Source organism: Benincasa hispida, chromosome 1 (genome assembly GCF_027475165.1).
Source record: "Benincasa hispida cultivar pf3 chromosome 1, pf3_genome.v1.1, whole genome shotgun sequence".
In the NCBI taxonomy this organism is placed as follows: domain Eukaryota; kingdom Viridiplantae; phylum Streptophyta; class Magnoliopsida; order Cucurbitales; family Cucurbitaceae; genus Benincasa; species Benincasa hispida.
The window spans coordinates 1,039,168-1,065,991 of NC_143478.1; the positions used below are offsets into that span (position 1 = coordinate 1,039,168).

General features: G+C 33.9%; 3 protein-coding genes across 7 annotated transcripts; 2 read left to right on the forward strand and 1 right to left on the reverse strand.

Moving 5' to 3' along the window:
* The first annotated feature begins 355 nt into the window (after window positions 1-355).
* CTF18 (P-loop containing nucleoside triphosphate hydrolases superfamily protein) lies at window positions 356-19,228 on the forward strand. 5 transcript variants are annotated; one of them, XR_005484390.2, is made up of 24 exons: window positions 357-1,014; window positions 1,205-1,266; window positions 1,525-1,662; window positions 1,789-2,064; window positions 4,537-4,623; window positions 5,046-5,147; window positions 5,256-5,321; window positions 6,802-6,903; window positions 6,984-7,045; window positions 7,670-7,714; window positions 8,553-8,626; window positions 8,771-8,838; window positions 9,043-9,111; window positions 9,210-9,310; window positions 9,393-9,474; window positions 9,574-9,652; window positions 9,748-9,835; window positions 9,923-10,076; window positions 11,042-11,233; window positions 11,322-11,381; window positions 11,750-12,045; window positions 12,531-12,636; window positions 12,854-12,957; window positions 19,210-19,228. XR_005484390.2 is itself a non-coding variant. In XM_039043774.2 (23 exons), the coding sequence occupies exons 1-23, from the start codon at window positions 459-461 to the stop codon at window positions 12,905-12,907; spliced, it is 2,919 nt and encodes a 972-aa protein (XP_038899702.1). In that variant the 5' UTR covers window positions 356-458; the 3' UTR covers window positions 12,908-13,121. The 5 variants fall into 5 exon arrangements, 1 of the variants encoding a protein (XP_038899702.1); XR_005484388.2 differs by lacking the exon at window positions 19,210-19,228 and adding an exon at window positions 15,186-15,326; XR_005484389.2 differs by lacking the exon at window positions 19,210-19,228 and adding an exon at window positions 15,173-15,313.
* CSLD1 (cellulose synthase-like D1) lies at window positions 13,611-21,889 on the reverse strand. The gene is made up of 6 exons (XM_039043758.2): window positions 21,143-21,889; window positions 19,233-19,662; window positions 18,157-18,537; window positions 16,353-16,728; window positions 15,170-15,569; window positions 13,611-14,657 (listed from the first exon to the last, which is right to left on the reverse strand). The coding sequence occupies exons 1-6, from the start codon at window positions 21,760-21,762 to the stop codon at window positions 13,715-13,717; spliced, it is 3,150 nt and encodes a 1,049-aa protein (XP_038899686.1). The 5' UTR covers window positions 21,763-21,889; the 3' UTR covers window positions 13,611-13,714.
* A 1,236-nt stretch (window positions 21,890-23,125) lies between these two features.
* LOC120086964 (RNA-binding protein) lies at window positions 23,126-25,396 on the forward strand. Its single transcript, XM_039043795.2, has 5 exons — window positions 23,126-23,285; window positions 23,379-23,493; window positions 23,811-24,072; window positions 24,166-24,288; window positions 24,984-25,396. Exons 1-5 carry the CDS (start codon window positions 23,206-23,208, stop codon window positions 25,103-25,105), a joined length of 702 nt encoding a protein of 233 aa, XP_038899723.1. The 5' UTR covers window positions 23,126-23,205; the 3' UTR covers window positions 25,106-25,396.
* Window positions 25,397-26,824: the final 1,428 nt, after the last annotated feature.

Here is a 26,824-nt window from a genome sequence, read left to right on the forward strand (position 1 = left end):
CCATCGTTTGATGTATTTAGAATATATCTTCAAGTGTTTAATTTTAACCATAAATTTTTTTTTTAAAAAAGCGGACTGTTTTCACTTGAAATAATTTTTTTTAAGTATATCTTAATTATAAAAAATATTTAACAAAACTGAGGTTTTTGAAAAGCATTTTTTTCTCGTTAATCTAAACGACTTATCTCTACCTTACAACTAAAAGAAACTGAATAAAATTTAATGCATCTATTATATTGTATTTTGATATGATTAGTCATGATCCAAACCTGCCCTAATTCCCCAAGCAGATAACCCGACCGACCCGTATCAAACGGTCCGACCCGATTAGAGCGGTTCCCGCCATAAATCTAAGAAGATTCTATTTCCCACTCCATCTCCCGCCGTCGTCGAAGAGGAGAGCTCCTTTCTCAGTCACCGGAAAAGGCGATCGATTAGTGTTGTCAAAGAACGGCAAAATGGATATGGACATTCCTCTTCCCGACGAACTCGAACTTCTCGAATCAGATTTTCATCTCTATGAAGATTATCTGGAACCGGAACTGTACAAAATCGACGAGGAGGAAGAAAAGCGGGAAAAAGAGTTATCAGACTGTCCAATTCAGCAATCGAACTCGCCCGATTCCTCCCGTGCTGCATTGAATTCGGTCACCGAATTTTCTTCCGTAAATGGCCTTAAGCGACTGAGATCGGACGATGCCGATGTACTGATGGATTCGGTTTCGGGCGACGTGGAGCCTTCAGGAGGGAAGAAAAGCAGGACTGACAAGCCAGAGGTGGAGAACGATGAGGACTGGCTTCGATATTCACCGCCTCGCGAAAAAAAATTTATGGTGGAAGAAGAAACGAGTTTGGCAGTGAAGGAAAAGACGGTTTTTAGGTACGTATCGGAAATTGATGGCGATTTTATTCCGATAACGGCACCAGACAGTGACGAGAGAGTCTATGCAAAGTTGAGTCGATTTGGGGACAAGGAGGATTCAAAGAAATTGGACTTGAAAGAGCGTCACGGAGGTACTAATTTTTTTTTAAAATTTTTTAATCGGTAGTTTTGAGTATTTTAGTCAGACACGGGGTTGGTTAATTTGTGCATCATTTCGGTGGAAGTAAGACCGAGGTTCATTCAATGCGATAATTATACTAAGGGGCTTTTCCCCCTCATACTTCTTGGTCCTTCAATCATTTATCTATGTCCGCTTTCCAGGTATAATGCAAGAAAATATCAACGTTTTACTGGAAAGAGCGGAGAAGGAGGCTTTGACTAAGGTATGCAAAGTTATAGATTTTGTGCTCACTCAAGATACCGAAAGATACCAAAAGTAAAAGTCGTACCCATATGCTTCATATTTTTTTTTCTTTGATTAATCTGGCTTGTATAATTCTTATATGTGTTAGTCTAAGGGTATATCAAATTTGACCTTATAGAACTGCTACACCAGTAACAGCCACACTTTCTTCCAAAATTTTACCATATTTTCTCTAGTTAATCTTAATAAGTGTCTGACAAGTCACTATGAATTATAGACCTTAGAGGCTAGTTATGACAGTCAGCTTGATGCAATGCTCCCTCAAGAACCAGTGGTGCATGAGCGACTTTGGGTGGATAAATATGCTCCAAGTTCTTTTACAGAGCTTCTCAGTGACGAACAAACAAATCGTGAGGCATGTTACATCCTCGAGCATTTGAATTCCTGTTTCTTTACTGCAGAAATCTATCAGAAATTTAATTGCTTTGAGTATTTTTGATTTTATATCAAATTATATCTATATCAATGGTCTCGTATGCAGGTTCTTCTATGGCTGAAACAATGGGATTCATGTGTTTTTGGTTCTGAAATTAGGACTACATCAGATGAAGTTTTATCTTCTTTAAGGCGACACTCTTCCATTGCTCAGCATCATAAGCTCTCTAGCTCGAGTTTTACTAGGAAGAATAAGTTTCCAGGATGGAAGGCTGGTAATTTTCGAGATTCTACTTTCTCAGATTATCAAAAAGGTACTGCAGATGGCATTCAGGATACATGGAGCAAGAAAAGTAGACTTTCGAGTCCACCAGAACACAAGGTATCGACATTATAAATAAAATTGAAGATTGAAACGTTGTTGAAAATCATACTGTTTGTTTCGGTTTTGAACTTCTGAAGGTTGGATTACTTGACCAGAAAACATTAATGTTTTTTATTTGTGTTATGATTTGAAGTTATTGCTTGATAACATTTAAGAAGCCCAATTAGAAGTGTTCTTGTTAAGGAGTAGCTTTCATAAAACAAAAACCAAAAAGGAAGATGTACGTGTTTCCAGCTTTATTAGTCGATGGCGATATCTTTGAGTGTTGCTAGCTTTGGTATCTTACCATCTCAATCTTCTTCTTCTTCTTTTGTTCTCTCTCTCTCTCTCCTTTTTATCTACTTCAGTGCTTTCCTTATTTTGTGCATTAATTCGTTTATTCGATCATATAAAGTTATTAGTATAGTTGGTCACATAAAGTTGAAAAGCTTATATTATAAATTTATAATAGCACATGATTTTTAATTTATGTAGTTTACTCCTTTAATTTCTTTGTTAAAAATCTCCACGATTATAATTTTATCTTCCTATACAAGCTAAGGATTTTATCATCAATTGCTCTCCGAAGGGTCTGATAAAGGCGTCTAGAGGCCTGAGGAGGGGGGCCTTTGTCTCCTTTCTTATTCCTGTTGGTTGGGGATGTTTTGAGCTGTATTTTCATTAGGGGGTGGAAGGTAGCATTTTGAAGCCTTTTAAGGTTGGGATTAAGGAGGTTGCACTGTCTCATTTGCAATTTGTTGAGATACAATGTTCTTTTGTTCTGGCAAAGAGGAGTCCTTCCTTATTCTTAATCACATCCTAGGGTTCTTTGAAGCGATATCAGGGCTTAAAATTAACTTGAGTAGGAGTTAGATTTTAGGGATTAACTTTGATATGGCGAAGCTAACCAAATGGGCTAGGCTGGCTGGCTATTTTCCTTCTTCCTACTCGCGTCTTCCTCTCGAAGGTAACCCGAGAGCTATCTCTCTTCGGGATGGCCCCGTTCAGAAGATTCGAAAAAGGTTAGTCTCGTTGAAGAAAAGTTTTTTCTTTAAAGCTAGTAGACTTACTTTGATCAGATCGATGTTGAGTTGCATTCCCATCTATTACCTCTCCCTTTTTTCGAGAGCTTGTTTTAGTTTGTAAGAGCATGAAGAAGCTCATAAGAGACTTCCTTTGGGAAGGGGTTGAGGAAGGGGGTGACTCTCATCTGGTTTGTTGGGATGTGGTAGGAAATCTTGTGAATAGGGGGGCTTGAGATTGGTAACTTAAGGTTACGTAACAAAGCTCTATTGGCTAAATGGCTTTGGCGTTTTTCCCTTGAAGCCGGATCCTTATGGCACAAGATCATTGTGAGTAAAATACGATTCCCATATCTTTGAATGGTTGGCGAAAGGGGGTTAAAGGCACGCTTCGACATCTGTGGAAAGATATTTATTTTGAGCTCCCCTCTTTCTCCCATCTGGTTTTTAGTGTTCTGGGGGGAGGGAAAGAAATGTATTTTGGGTAGATCATTGGGTGGGAGACCGCCCCCTCTCCTCTGCGTTTCCTCAGTTATATCACTTGTCTTCATTTAAAAACCTCCACATGTTTGATTTTTTTGGTATGGTTGGAGAGCTCTGTGTCCTTTGCCTTTGGTTTCCATTATCCTTTGTCCAATAGGGAGACGACAGACGTGACGTCTTTTCTTTCTTTGATTGAGAGTTTTAACCTTTTGGAAGGGAAACAGGATATTTGCATTTGGACTCCGAACCCTTTAGAGGTTTATCCTGTAAGTCCTACTTTAGGATTTTACTGGATCCCTCCCCTTATGGGAGTCGGTTTTTGATGTCTTATGGAGGATAAAAATTTCTAAGAAAGTTAAGTTCTTTGCTTGGCAAGTGTTGCCTAGTCGTGTGAACACTCTAAATAGGCTTGCAAGAAAGATTCCTTTGTTATTGGGCCCTTTTTGTTGCATCCTTTGCTAGATGGCAGAGGAAAACCTAAATCACATTCTCTGGGAGTATTTGTTTGCGAGAGCTGTCTGAAATTGCTTCTTTCAGAAGTTTGATGTTGTGCTTGTTGCCCAAAGGGATGTTTGCTCGACAATTGAGGAGTTTCTATTCCAATCGTCCTTCAAAATGAAAGGCAGTTACTTATGGTCTGGGAGGGTGTGTGCCCTATTGTGGGATCTTTGGGGGGAGAGGAACAATAGAGTGTTCAGAGGTGTAAATGGAGAACCTTGTGAGGTTTGGTCCTTGGTGAAGTTCCATGTCTCTCTTTGGGCTTCAGTTTCAAAGACTTTTTGTGATTATTCTCTAGGTAATATCTTACTCAGTTGTAAACCCTTTCTATAGGGACTTTTGTGGATTGCTTTTTTGTATGTCCTTATATTCTTTCATAAACAATTGTTATTATTGGTTCAACCCTACTTCACACTTTTAGGGGATGAATCTTATTGCAATTTTGTTGTGTTATAATTGAGAGAAAATAATCTTGTTATTACTGCAGATTCTTTTACTCTGTGGTCCCCCAGGACTTGGCAAAACTACACTTGCTCACGTAGCTGCCAAACATTGTGGCTATCATGTGGTCGAGGTTTGTCGACGTTTTTCATGCAGAAAAAGGCAATTAAGTTTATTTCATAAGAGGGCATATACTTTTGGTTCTTGTTTGTAAATATTTGATGAGCCTCAAAGCTATTACTTTTCCGGTCTATGTCATGCAAATGCAACATTTTCTAGTTACTCAAGGTCCAAGCGTTAACTGGTTGATATATATGTTAGTATTTGAAACTTTTTATCTTTCACATGCCATTTTATCATCATCACGAAGAGATGTGAACTGACGCACATGCTTTCTTATTTCAGTCTTGAATTAAATGTTATTGGGTTATCTTATCTTGTTTGTACGCTTTTCCGTGATATCAGATTTGGATATAATGTTCAGTACATCTTGTATTGCTCGTAAGATTTCTGCCAGTTTTAAGTTTTTAACTAGGTCCAAACTTTATTATGTAGGTCAATGCTAGTGATGATCGGTCATCATCAACAATTGAATCCAAAATTCTTGACGCCATTCAGATGAACTCTGTGTTAGGAGATGCCAGGCCAAATTGTTTGGTTGGTTTTAACATTGAACGCCTAAATTTGTAAAGTGAAATTGAAAAACGAAAAGGATATTTTAAAATTTTCCCTCAGAATTTCCTAATAATCAATTCAACTGAGCAGGTAATTGATGAAATCGATGGAGCACTTAGTGATGGCAAGGGTGCAGTGGATGTCATTCTAAAGATGGTAAACATATTTTGTATTGTTTACCTGAGAGAGTTTCTGTATTGCTATCAAATCAGTTTTAGTTGTATATTTTGTCTTTACCTTCCTTTCTTTCCTTTTTCTCTCTCTCTCTCTATATATATTTTAAAATTTTATATAGAATGAGATCTAATGACTTATCTTGCTTAAACAGATAAGAAAACCCAGGTTATTTTTCTTATTGTTATGGAGGAAGGTGTTAACAGCATGAACAGTTATACTTGAACATGATTTTTGGCTTGGCTCCTCCTCTCTCCTAAAAAAGAATTAGGTATATGGAAATGGAATTACTACAAATTTTTGGGACAATCTATGGTTTAGTGAAACCCTCTCCAAGGCTTTTCCGAATATTTCCCCCCATCTATTCGAAAATCTCCCTATTTACTGTATTAGTACTATTTTCTAAGTGTCGTTGAAGATTCACGTTGCACATATCCAAATTATACAAAGAAGGTAAATTCATTCTTTTGGAAAATTGTCTATGGATGTATTACGGTATTAGTACTCATGGTCACGGCCTTATTCATAAGAAGCTTCTGTTTAGCTCCATTTTCCCAGGATGGTGCTTTTTGTATAAATAATCCCAAGAACATCTTCAGTTGGCAGGCGACTCTCCCATCAGCATCAACAAGTTAATAATCTTCTTACTTCTTGATAGCCACCCATTTAAAAGAGAGATGGAGATCTTATGGCTTAATATGTTCGAGCTTCCTTTTGGCTCTTTTGGCGTGTTAGAAGCATTTAAGTCTTTGAAAACAAAGAAAAGTCCGTTGGGTGTTTTATGGACTGATCACTTTTTAGCTCTTGCTTTGAGTCAAAGTTATGCCCTTTTTTATTTAAATTTCCTTGTACCATTTGGAAGAGAGTGAAGAGACTTTGGTAACCTCGGCTTGGGCTTGTCCTTGCTCCGTTTCTGTTGCAATGTCCTATCCATGGACTGTATCTTGTAAAAATTTATTCAATAAAATTGTTAAAAAATGAAATATCTGTTTGGTTACAGTAAGACAATTTTTTTTAATAAATAAAGTGATTTATTTATTTATTATCACTATTATTTCTTAATATTAGAATACAAATCTTTGTTATATTTCTTTTGGTAATTAATTAGTTTCTAGAGAATGATCATGAGTTTCCTTTTCAATTTTCTATCACCCAACTGTAGTTTTATATATAAATTGTACCCTAAGTTGTAGAAATAATATGATGAATTATTTTCTCTAATACTGTTTGATATCAGAGGTAGGTTGCTAAAATAATTTTGAACCTAAAATGCTTGAAAACTAGAGCTTTTTTCTGAATCCTATTTGCTGAGAATGGAAATTTTGTGTGCCAACCTTAACATGCAATGGATTTGTACTCACAATTATAAGGTACTGATTTTTCACAAGTCATTTTGAATGACGTTATCTTATATATTATCATTATGGGGTTTATTTTTATTTTTTTTAAATTTTTTTTATAGGTCTCCGCAGATAAAAAGGCCGAGAGGGAAAATAGTTCTAAAGACCAGCCAGGCAAAAGATCCTCCAAGAAAGGGCAAAGAAGTGTTTCTTTGATTAGACCTGTGAGGCAAAGTTGTTCTTTCTGTTGCCCCTTCCCTCCTCTTAATCATGTAACTCTGTTTAATCATACTTAAATGTACAGGTGATATGTATATGTAATGATCTATATGCACCTGCCTTGAGATCATTACGTTTGATGGCAAAGTAAGTTCTTCACATTTAATTTTAGAACATTAAAACGTATCTATATTGTTTACAGATAATATTTGGACGAAATTAATATCTTCATCACCTTGACTTAAATGGATCATGGAATGTACTGGTTTATTTGTTGGATTGTTGGTGATAGGGGATCCACGAAGGGATAAACGGCATTATATTTATGCGATTATGAATTATATATTGGAGTAATTTTTATTTGTTACATTTAGAAGTTGCAATCTTGATGTCTTGTCTCTGTATATACGGTTCAATTTTACAAGTGCTAGTGTTTAAGAAATTTGGACTTTAACTTTTCTGTTCATGCATGCTTGGACAGAAATCCAGAATCCATCAGCTTATTTCTTTTACCTCCATATCTTGTGAAAAAGGCTGTTATTTATGCCCAGATTTGCAATTGAAAATTCTTACAACCTTCGTTTGAGCTCTTATGATTGGGAAATTGAAGCTTTCCTATCAGTGAAAAGAGAGGAAGAAAGTATTCATAGCCTTTATGTGATTGCTAATTGTTCTTCTACCTTTATTTGTTTATTTATTCTTTCTTTTTTCCTACTATGTATTTTAACAAATATATGTATGCATTAAGGACTAACGACTCCCTTATTTCAGGGTTCATGTATTTGTTCAGCCAACGGTAAATCGTATCGTGAGCAGGTATAATAATTGGCTCATTACTGTTAGATGTGATTCTCTAATAACAATAATAATAATTTTTTAATTAATATATTTAAACAGTCTTAATTTTTGAAAATCTGTTATCATGAGTAAATTTACCATTTATTTATTTGTCTATGAACGGTGATTTTTAGTATTTATTTATTAAAAAATTTCAAAAACCTATCATCTTTATTTTTTGAAACAGTTTTCCTTGATGGTGGTTTCTGGTCGTTTGAGATGTGATGCATGTAATGCCTAGCTAATAAGTGGCAAGAGCAAATCATTTCATTGTGTATTTTTTCTGTTGGATAATTAGGTTGTTTAGGTTACCAATTTTTCACCCTTAGCATAAATTTTTCTGTAAAAAGTATGATATTTTGAAATCCTTATGTATATATTATATGAGAAACAAAAGAATCAAAACTTTCATTATCAAAGAGCACAATTCAAAAGGAGGAGGAGATGAGGTATACCCACAACACACAACTTACAAAGAAGGAGTCCAACTAGTATAAATTTGGGTTAGGCTATAATTACAAAAGAATTTAGAAGTGGAGGATCAACTAGAAGCAAAAACACTAACCGAACTTCAGAAAAGGTCACTATTAGTTCCTCAATCATTTAAGATTCTAGAGTTTCTTTCAAACTACAACCTCCAAATAAGGACGAAATTCCCATTGGACCAAAGCATTTTCTTTGAAATCTTATCACATCGTTATGATATTTCCTATGCTTGTATTTTCGTGACATTCTTATTATAGTTGCACAGTCAACTTTCAAGAGTTTAGTTCTTGTTTGTAGATTTTTGTTCATTTATTAGTTTTTGTTATTTTAGACTCAAGTACATATGTAACCAAGAGGGAATGAGATCAAGCTCTACGGCGCTTTCTGCACTTGCACAGTATACAGGTCAAATATACTTTGTTTTTAGCCTGTATGCTTTTTGTGTCGTGCATTTTCCTGCTTCCAGTGGCATGGCAGTTTTTGCATTGAAGAACTAAATCAATATTCGAACCATTTTATTAATCTTTCATGATCTTTGTTACTATACAGAATGTGACATTCGGTCTTGTCTGAACACTCTTCAGTTTCTCTACAAGAAGAGAGAAACCCTTTCCGCAGTAAGTTGACCTTGCAGTGTTGATTCTATTGTTCTTTCACACCCCCCCTCCCCTAATGTTTTTATCAGTGATCAAATTTAAAAGGCTTCACTCAGTTGGTCCTCCTATAAACATACTGGTTGATAAAGTTCTTTTACTGGTGGGCAAAAAAAATTGAACTTTATGAATTTATGGTTATTGTTTTATTGTCTTTCTGACCATTAGGAGGAGATTGGTTCTCAAGTGGTTGGACAAAAGGATATGTCTAAAACTGTCTTTGACATTTGGAAAGAGGTAATGGCCATAAAATGATTCCATATTATGTTTTGGGCAATGGCCTCTTTAATTTGATTTTCACCATATCCATACTTGACCATATTTATCTTGCTTAGATTTTTCATACGAGAAAAATGAAGCTTCAAAGTAGATCAGATAGTAAATCCAGGAACACGTGTGATAAAATTGAACATTTGCACTCACTTTTATCATATCGGTGAGTATTGAAATTATTTCATCCTGTTCTTTTCGATATCATGTTTAGAACATGGTCTAATTTTTGGTCCATGAATATGCAGCGGTGACTATGAGTTGATTTTGGATGGAATTCATGAAAATATTTTGCAGCTTAATTATCACGATCCAATGATGCAAAAGACTGTAAGTTAATGAAATTCTTTACATTTTTTTAAAAAAATTTCTTCCTGTTTTAATGCAACTACCAAGATGATTTCTGAAACTATGCAATGTTGTTTCAAGGTCAAATGCCTTGAAATGCTTGGAGTTTCAGATCTTATGAACCAATATATCATGCAGACACATCAAATGATCCTTAACGGTGAAAAACTTCTAGCATCTATCAAGTTTCTTGTTTTAGCCGTTTAAATTATTTCTCTTACACTTTAACCTCTTATATATATATAATCATTATAGTTTATCAACCTTCTTCTGTAATTACCATACATCGGTGTGTGGCTCAAGTTCAAAGACCAAATATTGAATGGCCAAAATCTTATCAAAGGTATCATCGAGTCTACTCTATAATGATTAAAATGTAAGAAACTTTGTTCTTTTAAATTAGTGGTGACCATACTTCTTGTGCTCTCAGATGCCGAGCACTGATATTGGAAAAAATGGAAAATTTGAGGTCTTGGCATTGCAAAGTTCCTCCACTTATTTCAAGGCATATTAACTCTAAGACATTTGTGGAAGACTTGGTTTCACCTTTACTGCATATTATATCACCTCGAACTCTTAAACCGGTAATTGCTAACATCATATTTTAGTCTTCACATTCTATATTGCTTGCCCTGTATTTTTCTTTTCTCAATATTGGTTGACATTTTATTTCTCTTTTTGATGTTTTTGCTTATCGTGTCTCTAGAGAGTAGATGGTTTGTGAGAGTCATATGAACGTGAAGGAAGAGGAGATTTAAATGTGATCGAGTTAATTAAACTAAAAATGGGCATTAATACAAGCTTTATTACCAACTGCCATAAACCTGCCATAAATGTTGGGCTGGATTTGAATTCCACCAATCAAAATGCTTGCCCCAAACATTTCCATGGGTGCTGTAACCACATATTTCAAACTTAAAAGGACGAGTATGAATTTTGTTTTCTTTGGTTACAAATTACGATCATGACTACTTTTGGGAAACATGGAAGGAGAGAATTAAAGAATGCTAAGGAGAAGAGGAACGTATGGGAGGTTTGGAACTGTATTCATCTTGTGGCATCATCAGCCGTACTATAATAATAGTTATTTTTACTACATCTCATGATTTTATTTCTTGTCTGACAAAATATTCCAATGATTTTTTGCTGACAAATTAGATCCTTTTCTCTGTAGCTTTTACCAGGGTTCTTGTATTTGTTCCCCTTGAAATGGCATTTGATTTTTTTTAATATATATATATATATTAATTAATTAATTAAACTTTGATTTTTCTTTAAGTTGCAACTAGCTCTTATGTATCATTGTACTTTAAGCACTAGATTCTTTTCATTATATCAATGAAGGGTTCTGTTTCTGTTTCAAAAGAAAAAAAAAATTATTCTGTTTCAAAAGAAAAAAAAGTTAAACTTTTATTTATTTTAATATTGTTATCATATATGTTTCTTGTCAATAAAATAAGTAAATAACCTTTCTATCTTCAACTTTTGATGCAACTTTATGTTCTCTTCATTGTTATTACTTTTAGTAACACGTGGTCTATTTTTACAGAGGGCAATGCACCTACTGTCGGAAAAAGAGAAGGACGATCTCACTCAGTTAGTTAGTGTCATGGTGTCATATGCTATCTCATATAAGCAAATAAAATCAGATCCTCATTCCAATAGCTCCAGACATGAAGCAACTTTAGATGGTTCAGTTCTTGCTTTAGATCCCCCCATAGATAGCTTTGTTTTCTTTAAGGTTCGAGTTATTGTCATGCTCTTGGTGGTTTGTTTCGTGTTTGCTTTACCGTTGTTGGTCCAAGTTTTTGATTTCCACGATCATTCAGGGGTATGAAAGCTGTCATAATGTACTTACATTAGCTATGAAGCAATTATTGGTTCATGAGGTAAGATAATCTACTCTACGTATTCAGAATTGTTTACTGAAAATTTTTATATCTTTTACTTTCCCCCTTATCATTTACAAACCTGATCGTATTGTTCAAAATAGTATATAAATAAATGTTGATTTATTTTTTATTGGTAGTCCTCCCTTCATATATTCACAATTTGACTGATGAAAGCTTCTTTTAATCATCATGTTGAGTAGCAAAATTCTTTAAAATAAGGACTGGATGGTTATTCCAACCAGCAAGTATAACCGAAGGCATTTTCTTTAGAAGTTTTATTAAAAGTTTTCATTAGAGAATTTTGCACCTAGTCTAGTCATCAGCCTTTTCAAACTGATCTATTGCCTTATCTATTGTATGCATAGGTTGAGAATAAAAAAATCTTGCAAGGGAGCAATGGAAAATTGGAGCCGCTATCAGATGCCAAGAAGGTAAACCATGAAGGCTCCCGGGACAAACCTTTAAAAGGTGGACTCGTGAAAACTGACTGTGTAGCTTTATCGGCTAAGAACAACAGAGAAGACCAAAAATCGTATTCAGCACAGCGCCATCCAAGTAATTCAACTTCAGCTTCTGATGGGAACTCTGCTCCAGGTGTTAATCTAAAGTCCTCGGGAGTCCTGAAAAACCCCTCCTTGGGTTCCTCAAGTTTTTTTGATAGGTATAGTAATGTTTTCTGTGTCTATTATCGTTTCTTGAAATCTAGAATAGAAAACTTGATTCATGCTTTGCGACTTCCTACTTGTTCTCATTTCCTGCATGATTATCTTTGATAAAGAAAGCTACAGTAAATTCTCTTCTAATTGTTTGTAACATGGTGGTTTATAATTTATGTTGTAATTTCATTAAGCATTTATTCCTTGGTATTGATATCTGCTTAATCATTCTTTCCATTGCTTGCTGAAAGAAAGCAATCTTGATGTAGAAGCTGAAAGTTCTTTTCTAGCTGTGCGTCTAGTGAACTTGTACCTTTTATTTTGTTCTTATTGAAGAAAACTGTGAAGCCTTGTTTTGACTATTGTTAATGTAAAAAATTCTAAATTTTTATAATCCATGAGCTCAATGTTATCAAGTAGTGTATCATAATGTTCCATATAAGTTTTAGTTGCCTATCGAGATCTTAACCTATTTAGTTTTTAAAACTAGATTCCGAAAACCAGGTGGTAAAGGCTCTCCAAATTCTGATTCCATTGAGAAGAAGGAAATTACGTTGGAGAGAGATCTTCGTCCATTGCTGTTTAAATTTAACGAGGTAACAATCATGGCTTAAACACGATAATATTCCCTCCGAATCTTCAGTGATATCTTGTGCCATTTATAAGAGTTGCTGCTAAATTTGTTATCATTGGCCCCTTAATTCCAAATGCATAAAGAATTTGGTCATTCATCTCATGTTGAGAGCATCGATTGATTTTCTGGACATGTTTTAGGTCTCAAAGATTGTTTTTATTGAAATATGTCATTTGTAGGGTTTTACGAATGCAATAAAGAGACAGGTTCGGGTTCGTGATTTTCTGCTATGATAAATAACTTACTCATACTATCGAGCGGCTATTTTCTGGTAGCAGTTCACGTAAGTGTTCAAATTGTTTATCTTGTATATCAATCATTATATGTCCTAGTTAATTTTACACTAAGACTAGAAAAGGGAAAAGAACCATATATGTAACTTTGAATTGTACCATATTCTCTGCTCTTACTATTGGCAAGGTTGATAGTTGATCAGTTGTCTTTAAATTTTATATATATATAGATAGATAGACATAGATATAGGCATATTTCTCAAGGAATCTAAATCAGTTCTTGTTTGAAAATGAATTTTGAAAAACTTCAATACTTTTGGAAGTAGAAGAATAGCTTTTGGAGCTATTTGATATTTGGACCTGTTTTTTCTTTGGGGGGAGAGACAAATGCCTAATGACTATAAATTTAGCTCAACCTAAAATCCACAAGAGGAGAGAAGACACTAGTATTGATTCATACTTCACTTTTGGATCTCAACATATCTTAAAAAAATTTACATCATAGATCAAAACATCCATCACTACACAAGCTCCAATTAAACCAGTACTAATATACATAATACAATTACTTCTTTGTACCAGACATAAATCACTTCTCTTGCAGTATTTCTGGACAATACTAAAGAGAACAGAAGTAGGTGGAAAATTTAATAACTTGGAATTTTTTGTTATCTTTTGGAGAGCTTTGGAGTGGGGTGAAACCTCGTAAATTAATAGGTGTGAACCATGAGTAGAATGTAAGACGTAGGGCTTTCAATATCCCCATTGATTTAAATTTAAAAAAAGAAAAAAAAAAAAACATCATACCTAAATATTTCCATCAGGGGTACTGTCAGGTGGACTTATAGATATCCATAGCAGAGACACAGTGATTGAAAGCAGCCCTGACCATACATAGATAATAGTTGGGAGCCTTCCTCTTCTGCCCATCAACCCTTTGGCAAATGGGTACATATGAGCCAACACCCAAAAGCTAAAGAATAAACCTCCAGCTAGCTTACTCCATTGTGGTATCACACTGTACACGGTCCTTGAGAATCCAATTACAACTGCAATAATGTTAACAATCATGATTGTTAGTGGCATTATAAACAGACTCGTCCATTTGACTAAGTAAAGATCGGCATAAATGTCATCTTCGTCTTCCCCAGCCGATTTGGACGTTAGGGTGAAGGAGATTTCGATCCCGGCTATGACTTTGAGAAGTCCCTGAATGACTGCAGCAAGATGGGCACTGGTTCCACCAATGACCCAAAACTGCTCATTTCTCCACCATTCTTCTAAGGCAATGCCTGACCATTTTACTTCAAGGAGGGATAGAAGGCAAAGGCAAACGGTGATGATGAGAAGATAGATAAGAAAGGCAACGTTTAAGCCTTGTACTATGAAGTGTCCTGAGAAGAGGGAAAGTGCGGGGAGAAAGCAGTATACGACCAAGAAAATGGAAGTGAATGGGTAAATTCCAACATTTAGATAGGCCACACGTTGAAGGAATTTGAGGCGTTTGCTTCCAAGAAAAGCATTGTTTTTGGAGAAGAAGATTTCGACTGAACCAGTAGCCCATCGAAGCACTTGGTGAAGGCGATCCGTGAGGTTGATTGGTGCAGTGCCACGAAAGGCATCGCGCTTGGTGATACAATAAACCGACCGCCACCCACGATTGTGCATTCTATATCCAGTTACCACATCCTCTGTCACTGATCCATAAATCCATCCAATTCTTTCTCCCCACTCGGTCTTGTCCTCGTACCTACACTCCAAAAGGGAAAAAAAAAAAAAAAAACAAACAAAAAACAAGTGATATCATTCATTTGTTAAGGGTATTTATAATTCATCTTTAGTTAGAATAGGAATTATGTTCATCTTAAAGGATTAATTACCAGTTTGAAAGTTGTGTTAAAGGAGTACAATAGGTGTTGCTCAAGTCTTTGAACATTCAATAAGGAGTAGAATAGGTCCTCAAAAAATTTTATTGAATATTTTCTAAATTTTGGATACTTAATTGACACAATGAGATTTATTAGATATTTTTTTTAAAGTCAAGAGATTAAAACCTAAACTTAATATATACACAAATAGCTTTAATATTATTGTACAAACTTCTAAACTACCACTAAAACAAAAAAATTAAGAATGATAGGTTGGGGTATGCATATATAATCTTACATATGTTATCACGAGATTCAATAAGTGACTTATAAGTATGAATTAGAGGATTGAATACGACATTGCTAGAAACAACTATTGAACTCAAAAGCTTACCAGCATGAGATGACAGCAACGGCCTCAGCAACAGTCTGGGCATCAAGTGGTGGACGAGCCGTGAGTAGGGCACCAGGGGGTCGGCCGTTCTTGACGGAGATGTGATCGGCAAGGGGGCGTCCTTGGAACTCAGCCACAGGGATGGAGTCTGTAAAAACGGTAGAGTTTCCAAACTTCTTTGGGAGGTCCAAGTCAGGGTGGGATGTCAAAGGTTGAGAGTCAGAATCATCTTCCTCAGATGGTTGGTAATTGGTTCTGGCTACGGACTTGACTTGGCCAAACATGCCTGTGTATTCGTTTGCTCTTGGTGGATTGAACCCATACAATGCATATCGCCTGAACATGCAACCAGTTCCCACATAGACTGGGCCTTGAAGACCATCCAATGCTCTCATATTACCTGAAACAAACATTGAAATGCTTTTAATCAAATAAGACAATACCACTATATAGGAAATTAAGCATCTATTTGGATTGCTTTCCAAGTGTTTAAAAACACTTTTTAAGCATTTAGGAGACGTTTGACATGCATGTTCAAAATCAAAAGTTTGAAAATCAAATCTTTAGGTTTGTTTGATACAATTCCAAAGCTTGAAAATTACAAACACGTGTTTTTAGGGTAGAGTTTGGAATCAAATGCCTAAGACTATTTGGAATGATCAAAAGCATACATTTTTTTATTATTATTATTATTATTATTATTTTTATCGTAACAAGTAGCTGAAAAAACATTTTGACACTCATTTTTAGGATATGTTTGATTTTTTTTTCTTTGTTGGTAATGATGGACTCTAAACCACTTTTAAGATTATAGAGCTAGATGTCAAAGTTCCTTGGTCAAATGAAACAATACAGATAACTAAAGTTATATTATAAAATGCTTTTGTTTTGGTCACAAATACTTTCAACTTCCTTCACGATCACAATCATTGTTCACTAAGAAAAAAATTCATGACTAGAAGTCTAGAAGCAATACTATTAGACTAAGATAAAAAGTTTAAGGTTTCATTAGATACCAAATTGAAAATTTAAAAATGTATTAGACATTTTTGAGAGTTGATGAATCATATAACCCATACTTCAAAGTTTAGAGATGAAACTAGTAAATATAACAATAAAACATTTGTTCTAAAAACCGTCAAGAAATTTTTAGTTCTATAATTAATTCTAAATATAGGTATACCATCAAAGAAGACAGTGTTATGGTTGGCATAGCGATCCGAAGGATCAATTCCTTCAAATCTTTGAGGGAATTGAATATAACAAACCCTGTCTCCACCTCGATCCATCATGAAGCACATCCCTTCTCTAATAGCTTGACAATTGTAGAAATAATGGTCACAGTCCAAATTGAGAATAAATGGACCATTTGATAACACTGCAGAGGCTCGAACCATGGCATTCATGGCTCCAGCCTTCTTGTTGTGGTCATAACCAGGCCGTTTCTCTCGTGACACGTATGCAAACATTGGTATTCTAATGTCAACTCCTGTGAAGTCCAATTTGTTCTCATCTGGATGTCCCATTACTGGTTCGTTTTCTGGTACCTTTGTCATTACCTGTGTGCATTTTTAAGGGTTAAAAAAAAATAGGTTTAACTAGCAATAATATTACTAAAGTTTATTATTGGTTTTCATTTTTCTTTTTTTCAAATTTAAGTTTGTAAACATATTTTTCACCTACATGTTTTGTCTTTATCTGTTTTTTTAAGAAATATATTCTTGAAATTTAATGTAAATTTTAAATACTAGCCTACTTTTCTTAATTTCTTAACCATGTTTTTTAAGTAAAAGTGTTGAATCTTGTTAGCCAAATTCTAAAAATAAAAACAAGTTTTGAAAAACAATTTTTTTTAATTTCAAAATTTGACTTGGTTTTTTAAAACATCGATAGAAATTATATAACAAAACAAGAAATTTAGAGGTGGAAGAGATGTTCATAGGCTTGATTTTTAAAAACTAAAAACTAAAAACCAAATTAGGTCTCATTTGGTAACTCTTTAATTTTTAATTTTTAGTTTTTGAAAATTAAGCCTATAAACCACCTCCAAATTTATTCCTTTGTTATTCACTTTTTACCAATGGTTTGAAAAACCAAACTATATTTTGGAAACTAAAATAAATCATTTTTAAAATTTTGTTTTTGTTTTTGTTTTTGGAATTTAGTTAAAAATTTAATCATTGTACTTAAAAAAGATGCAAATCATTGTAAGAAATAGGAGGAAATATGCTTAATTTTCAAAAAAAAAAAAAAAAATGGAAATGGTTAACAAACTAAACCTTAGTTTTTTGTTTTTGGATTTTTAAAATTATGCTTATTTTTTTTTTTCACAATTTCTTAATTATGGATATGATATTCCTTAAGATTTGAATACTTTGCAAAATTCTAAAAATGAAAACAAGTTTTTAATATATTTTTTTATTTTTGAAAATTTGACTTGAATTTTGAAAATAATCCTTAAATGTAGATAACAAAACATAAAAACTAATAGATGGAAGATGTGTTTATAAGTTTCAATTAAATAAATAAAAAAAGAGCTACCAATCAAAAGATTACAAAATGGGGTTAATAAATTATTTTGTTTTTCAAAATTGGTTTCGAATATAAATATATTTGTAAAAAATTATACTTCAAGGAATAAACTTTTTTTTTTTTTTTTTTTTTTTTTTTAACTACTAAAGAAATAAACTTAACCAAATGTGGAGTAAACTTCTAATAGTGTGATGTAAAAACTAAACGTAGTAATGCAACAAAAAAGAATTATAGACAATAAAATCAATCAATTAATTATTTAAATTCTATTTAGGTAGTTGAATTTTTATTCATGTTTCATTTTGATTCACTAATTTTCAAAATATTTATTTAGTCCTGAACTTAGAAAAACAAATATTTCAACTTCAAAAAATAGACCAAAAGAATAATATAACAAATTCAGAAAATAAAATAAAATAAAATAAAATAAAATAAAGATAGAGGGAATATGGAACCTGCAAAATGCCAGCGTGGTCACCCTTGGTATGGTCAGCGGCTGGGTTAAGCCAAGTTCCAGGCCAGTGGGTGCCATCGGCCATCCACGTGGCCTTAGGGACCTTGACCGGATCAGCCGGTGTTTCACCGCCGTTCTTCTCTCGAGCTAGTTTTTTCTCCTTGTCTTCCTCTCTTTTATTGTACATTTCACTCCTCTTTCTTATGGCATCCGGTAGCCCGTTGATCCTCACCTTGAACTCGTCGTACTCCCTCTTTATCCACCGCCGGTCCTTCACAAAATCCGGCCGCTTCTTGTTCTTCGTCGGATCCGTTTTTATATTGAAATAACTGTCCGGATTTCTCGGTTCTATGGTGTGCTTCCGGCAAAACGGCACCCATACCTGTCTCTCATCAAATATCAATTTCAATCATAATTTCATATATACATTTTTTTTAAAAAAAAAAAACTAGGTACTACTTGAGTATTGATACTCTAGATACACCTGAATTTCAATACTATTCTTGACCTTTCGTAAATGTTTCAAGATTTAATATCATTTGAAAGAGAAAATCCTTTGAATTTTAGACGAAAAATTGACGTGCCTAAATGTTATTTTTTAAATTTAATCTAAGTAAGTGTCTTTGTCACTTAATTTTTCGTCCTACATTATCTAGAGAGTTTCATAATTTTAAAATGTTATGACAAATTCAACATGGAAAGAAAACTAAAAATGTTTTTAAAATAAACCGTAAATGCTAATGAGGAAAAAAACAAACTTGAACCCACAACACCTAATTCTAGAAATAATGTTAAATTGTAAATTTGATCCCCTAAAATTTGAAGAAAAAAAATAGAATTTAATTCCTACAGTTTATAGTTAGAAATTAGTCTTCTATTACTTATAAAATTCTTGTAATTATATAATATCTATTTTAGGGATTATTTATGAGGATTTTATCATACCATGCTATCAAACTATAAAAGTTATATTCTAATTTTTAAAATTTTAAGGACTAGATTCTAACTTTCTGTACACTAAATTTGTAATTTAACCTAGAAATAGTTTAAACAGGGATCATCAATAGGAAACAGAACCTCTGCAAACTTTACAGCCTCTGCCATGGCTTCAAAGGAAAGTATGGCTCCACCATCATCTGAAATGTAGCACGACAGCTTTTCCACAGGGTAATCAACGGCTAAGATTGATAGGATGGTGTTGGCTGTGACGAGTGGTGGTTCCTTCTCTGGGTCAGCGGTTGACACGAACACGTCGACTCCGGGGAGGTCGGACCGCCCAGTCGGGTTGGTCGGGGTAGCCTGGTCAAACTTTTCTCGAAGCGCGGCGAGGTCGGTGGCTCGATTTATAGGGTTGAGCTTGGGAAGTATATCCAACAACCATGAGAAGGCAAACCATACCTCACAAACAATAGACATTCCCCATAGCCATACTGCATCAGGATTCGGGTTTCGGATTCGCCATGCAAGGAAGAATGCCAATACTACCATTCGAATAAACACCAGCAGCCTAATTTAAAGTATAAATGGTTTATTTATATTACATTAATAAAATAAGAATAAAATTAAGATGTTTGAAAATACAACCTACAATTGACATAAAATATGTACTATTGATCTTACATTTCTCCCTATTCACGTACTGTCAAAAAAAAAAAAAAAAACTTGAACTATAAAAATGATTTAGTTTTAACTAATTCATAATTTATATGTTGAATTAACTTATATAAAAGGGTTTATTCAAAATCTAACAAACTTAATATAATTAGTTTTGTTATCTCTTTTAAAAAGATAATTTTAAAAACAATCATATTTGTCTATACATATAACTAGTAACTAAAAACATGTTTATGAATGATTTAAAAGTAGCAATCAAATACAAACATAACTTTAATAAATTAAACTCACTAAAAATTTGTAGTCATTAAAAGAATCTCTTATTTTTGTTTTAAATTTTATAGGAATAAATTATTTTAGGGTGGATTGGGACAGAACGAAATCGTTTATTCTAAAAAGTTGTTTAGAAAAGTACAAGTTTTTGTGTTTGGATAAAGTAGACATTAGTTTCAAAGATCAATGCATTAGTTTTAATAAAGGACAAATCGTAGTGTTTATATGTATTTATTTGGCACGAATTTTTAAGATAGGTTTGAGAGTAGTTTTGAGGTGGTCAAAATCAAATTTTCTTAATGGTGTTTATTTGACATGAGTTTAAATTGATTTTAAAAAAATTTAAAATCATTTCAAATTGATTTTGAAAGAATTAGTTGATAGGCAATTTTTGTTAAGTGAATGACAGGAAATCAATCCCAAAATGATTATTTAATTCATTTTTTTAATACCGTTGGTTAGCTATTTGTGAAATCATTTTTTTTATTTCAAATATTGGAACAAAAGATGACATGTATTTTCTATCATTAAATTGTTAATAAAACAAACAATTATATACCTTTTAAGTTTTCTTTTAATATTTGTTATAAACATCCGCTTTACTCAAATTATCAATCATGTATATAAGAATTTGATAATAAAATAAATAGAAATAGATATTTACCATAATTATTTAGTAATAATAACTTCTTAGAAAATATAATTTTGAGTAATTGGGTAACTCTAACTTCACTTTTAGAATCAAACATACATTTGATTGTATAAAAATCAATTGTATCTAAATCTCTTATTCTAAAATCATTACTCAAATTTATCACTCTCAAACACAATCTAATATCTACTTATTCTATCAATTTGATGTCAAATAGTTCACAGAAAGGAGTTTACAATTTCAGAAAATGACTCTTTATGTGAACTCTAAATTTGTGCGACTAAAGAAAGAGAACAACCGTAAGTCTAATCTATATTTTTGTCTATGCAACATGAACAAATGCAAAAAAAAAAAAGAAGGTAATTCATAGAAATTTTACCCCAAATGGTAAAAATCATACACAAATTTACAAGACTACCCTTAATAATGAAACGATGTAAAAACGTACCTGTAGGGGCTAAGAATAGCGGGCGGAACTTTGATTTTACGAGTGAGCGGCCGCCATGGCTTGTCCATGAAATCCGCCATGCTCATCCCCTCACTAACATAGCCATGATCTTGATCTCCATCCTGCCAATACGCATTTCCGATTCCGTATCTTCCTTTCGATTCAAACAACCAACGGTTATGATCGAAATCGGACGTTTGGCTTCGCAACAACATCGATTTATTGTTCGACGATTTCATCACCGACATTCTCCGATCCATCTTCGCCGCATCGTTATCTCCGCCGCCGCCTCCATTCGCCTCTGAATCTCCGACTCGCCTGATTAATCCTCGAGCCTCCGATCCGAATCGACTCTTCGCAGTACCGTCCGATTTGGAATCTGATGCCGTTCCGCCTCCGCCTGGTTGATTATCAGGCGTTGGAGGCATCAATACGGTGTAGTTTATGTAATCGGTTTGGCCAGAGTAATCGCCTGTCATATCTAAATCTTCGTCGCGGGAAAGACTTACGAATCGGCCACTGGAGGTCCGGCGAGAAAACTTCACTGCCTGCGGCGGTCGTCCGGAGGAAGACGGTGAGTTCGGAAGCGTCTTCTTCGGACTTGAAGACGAAGTTGCCATTTATATATATAGGTAATTGTTTGTTGTTCTTCTTTTTTTGGCTACAGCTCATTTCAGAAACGACGAATCATCGGCGTCAAATTGTAAATTATGCAACATGAAAGTTTCCATTTCTGAATTGTGTTGATCAAAGAAAGTAACAACAGCATAGAAATCGGCGATATCGCTAAATGAGGTAAAAAGGAATCGAGGACGTTGGATTTTGTGATTGAAATGAGGAAGAAAGAAGAAGAGGATATGAATCAGTTTGATAATTATTTGAACGGTGAAGAAAATTTTCTCCTAATTTTTAGATTCTGCCGTTCCTCCCTTTTTTCATGCTTTGCCTCTCTCCTCACTCCATATGTCATTTCACAATTTTTAATTATTATCATCATTTTTTACATTTTATTTTTTTAGAATAAGCTTTTTTAATTCATTCGTTCGTGTTTTAAGTTTTAACTCCTAACAAAATCTACTTTGGACTTAAAAAATGAAAATATTTTGAAAATAATGTCTAGTACCTGTCTTAAAAAAAAAAAATCTTATAGTACAAGTGAGGGGTGAATGTGATAGATCGAAAACTAAGTCCATCGACCAAACCAAAATCGATTGGATAAGAAGAAGGATCGACGATACCAGTTTAGAAAAATTCCAAAAAAATTTAAAGAATAGACTGATTGACTCTTACCCCTCGACGATCGAGATCGATTTGAATATTTACTAAACTGGCCATAGTCGGTTCGTTGGTGGTTTGGTCGAAAAATTGACTTCAATCGACCAATACTTACCCCTAATCTACTAGTTATTAGAGAGATGCAATTTATTTTTTAATCCACATTCGACAATTATTAAGAGGTGGTCATATTATGATATTCTCGTTTTTTTTGTACCCAAAATTTGTAGGGTTGTTTTAAAATATAGTAAAATGAACTAAAATATTTACAAATATAGTAAAATGTCATAGTCTATTAATAATATAGACTGTGACACTTTATTATATTTAAAAATATTTTCAACAATTTTATCATTTAAAATAATTTTATAAATTCGTATAATTTGGTAGATAGATAGACTGTGATTTTAATCTTAAAAGTATTTTTTTTTTAATGTTTGTAAACTAACAATTCTTTGTCAAGCTATATAAAAAAATAGAATATATATATATATTTTTAAAAATTTTATATGACATAAAGTTAAAAGTTAAGATTTATTTAACTTTTTTGACTTCAAAATTGTAATATATCTAAGTTGAGTTAGGTTTATTTTGAAAACGTGTATGAAACTAGATTAGACTAGAAAGGTTTTTTTTTTTTTTGAAGAAAAGAAAAAAAAAAAAAAAGAAAAAAGGATTATACATAATTTCTACCTTTAAAAGAAAATGAGATTTAAGTTATTGGCGCGAAAAAGGTTACAGATAGGAAAGAGGGAAATTCGGAACGGGTCATTCCATTTTCCAACCAAATGAATAACGAACGTCCTCCGATTAGGGTTTTCGGCCAACGGTCAATTTCATCGTCTTTTCTCTCCCGCTCTTCAAATCCGTAATCTCTTAACCACACCTCCTCTTTTCTTTCTCAAATTCATGCGTTGATTGTTAATTTTGTTGTACGTCTTTAATTTCTTGCTCGAAACAGTTTCACGAATGAAGATTCACAAAGCAAATTGTCGAAGAAGAGTTCGCAATTGTCGCTCTCGGACTTCCTCGATCGGAAACTGCCGGAAACTTCCCTTCCACAGAGGACGGTCAAGGTAATGAGTTTCCTTCCACCCCCCCCACCCAGTTTTGCTCTATGTGCTTGTTAAAAAATCGTCAGTACTAGGGTTTGAGATTTCATTCTGTTAGATTTGGTTTTTCGAATGGAGCTAGAAAATCAAAGTGTGAGGAAATTTTGATGAAATTCAATGTCGAATGGCGATTCTGACTTCGATGACGATTTGATTTCTACTCTATTTCTCGATGGAATTTCAATGTCATGTGCATAATATGAAAAACAAACAAGGGGAAGAGGGGAAAAGTCAAATTGAGAGAAATTAGGAAAGCCATTGATTCCGTTCTTTATACACAGGGGAAGTCCACGCCCTTCTCCTCATTGCAAGGTCCAAGGAATTCGAATAATGGACCTATTGGAATTGATTGTGGGACAGATTCCCAGACCGAATCGTCTATTTCAAAGGTGCTTTTTGAACAGTTCAAGCGTTCTGAACCAAATCAAGGTGAATATTTAGTTTCAGGCAGTGCAAGTGAGGCAGATATCTTCAATACAGATGACATACTAGAATCGAGGAAAAGAAAGAAATCAAGTGAAGGCTTTGTTTCTACCTACCCATGTAATTGGTTATTCAGTAACTCTGTTTTGCACGATTCTTTGGAGATATTGTGTCTGAATGGCTTATGATACTTGAGTTTAACTTGGATCACAGGTGAGAGCCAAACAAGGAAGAAGAATGTGGTAGTAATTGGAGGCGACCCCAAACCCAAGCAAAAAGGGAAGGAGGCGATTCATGTTGTTAGAAACAAAAGGACAAAATCTCTCTACAATCACTGTAAGTAATTGCCATCTTCTAAATACACGTTTGTTTCTCATATGAATCACCTTCTTCCCCTTTTGCTCGGGGTTTTAAACTAGATTTGTTTGATAACTTAGCACCTGGCTGAAAACTGTATCCGTAATAAACCAAACCAAGTGCACATATGGTGTTCGTTGAGAATCCCACATAGGAAAAACCAAGGGGACTCACACTTCTTATAAGTTAGACGAGCTACTCCTCTCATTAGCAATTGGTTTTAAGATGGAACCCCATACTATCATAATGGTATTAGGGTCCATAAAGCCCAAACGGGTGTTGTCGGTCTAATAAGAAGAAATTGTGATCTGATCAAGAATGTTGAACTCAAAAGAGACCATCTTGAGGGAGGCACGTTGAGAATCCCACATTAGAAAAACCAAGGGCTTTTGAGGGTATAATTGCAACTACCATGAGACTTTAGGGGTAATTTTTGCCATTTGCCCTAATTTTTATATACTTCCTCAGTTGACGTTCTAAAGGCATGTTCGTGAATGAAACCACATTGAAAAATATTTTTAATCATTCAAATTTGGTTTTGCACTTTTAAATGTAATTTGCATATAATTAAAAATGATTTTGAATGATTAAAGGTATATTGTAAGTGATTTTAACAAAATCATTCTCAAACGTGTTGTAATCGAGGTTAATGTTTTGTTCTTGCATACTAGCAGATGCAAGTGGCTCCGGCTGGTGGGACTGCAACAGGGAGGGTGTTGATAGTGAAGAGGTTGGCCTTGGTGAAGTATGGGAAGGAGTTGGTTCCACCACACTTGGAGGAATAGAGTGGCATTGACTTTTTTGGAGGCTTCATCCTCTTCCCACTGGAACACTGTAAATATTTACTTCTGTTCGACTATTTTTGTCTTGTTTTGCTTCTAGTTAAACTTAAATTAACATCCATCTCCTAAGAGTTTTGGGGAGTTGAAATGCAGAATTTTGAGACATACATTGAAAACTTTTGTCCAATAGGTTAAATTATAAATTTAGTTCGGACAGCGCAAGATATTCTCCCTCTGTTGTGGACTATGAAGTACGATGATAAAGATTGAAATTGGGTTTTGTATAAAATTTTGTTTTAGAACTATTTTGTAGATTCGTGGTGGATGGTATGGACAGACTGAATTTATCATTGCTAACAGGCCTTTTCAGTTGACGTAATGAAAAGAAATAAGTCGTGTGAATGGAACACAATGCCATAATAGATAATTCAACCATAGCTATATACATTATATTATAAAAGTTAATTTGGAACATTTTAATATAAATGGAAGTAGAGAGATTCGAACCATAGACTTTGTGGTCGTTACTACACTCTTATGTTAGTTGAATTGTGCCCACTTTGACCACAACTATTACACTTAATCATCATTTCAAAATATAAAAGAATTTTACTTGATTTGCAATCTCCATTTGTATCATTAGGGGTGTTCATTGAAACCGCTAAAACCGAACTGAATGCTAAACCAAATTGAAACCGAAAATGTGGTTTGGTTCGGTTTGATATATTTTCAAACCGAATTATTGTGGTTCAGTTCAGTTTCAAAGTTGAAACTGATTTGAAACCGAATCGAACCGTTTTTTAATAAATATATTAAAAATTATATATATATATATATATCTATATATATATAATTAAAAAATACGAAAAAGCAAACAAAACTAAAAAAATGGTAAAACCGAACCAAACTGAATCGAATATAATTTAAAAATTATGAAAAAGCATAAAAAAGTTTTTTTAAAAAAACATTGAAATCGAACATGCGGTTCGGTTTGGTTTCAGAAAGTACAATTTTAAAAATTTGCAGTTTGATTCGATTTGAGTCCCAAACCGAACCGTAAACACCCCTTTGTATCATTATTCATCCCTAACAATGATTTAAATAATTCTTTTACGAAAAAAACCCAAAAAGTTAATGCATCAAAGTTGCCATTCAAAGGTTACTAGGTTAAAATCTCACCAAATAATCTTTGGACAAAATGCACAAGGAATTGAAGCCATTTTCCCTGTTTTAGGCTCTCATTTCTTAATACTTTATGTGGATGATATTCTATTCATTGAGAATGATGTAGGGTACCTTACGGACATTAAAAATTGGTTGAAAGTCCAAGGCTAGATGAAAAATTTGGGAGAGATGCAGTATATATTTGGAATCCAAATTATTAGGGATCGCAAGAACGGAACGCTTTGTCTCAAGCAACTTATATCGACAAAATGTTGACTCGATATTCAATGTAGAACTCTAAGAAGGGTTTATTAGCTTTCAGGCACGGGGTTCACTTGTCTAAGAAACAGTGTCCTAAGACACCTTAAGAAGTTGAGGTTATGAGACGTATTCCCGATGCCTCAGCTGTGGCCTACTTAATGTATGCTATGCTTTGCACTAGGTCAGACATTTGTTATGTGGTGTAATAGTCAATAGTTACCAGTCCAATCCATGTTTAGGCCAATGGACAACGGTTAAGAATATCCTTAAGTATCTTAGGAGAACAAGGGACTACAAGCTGATGTATG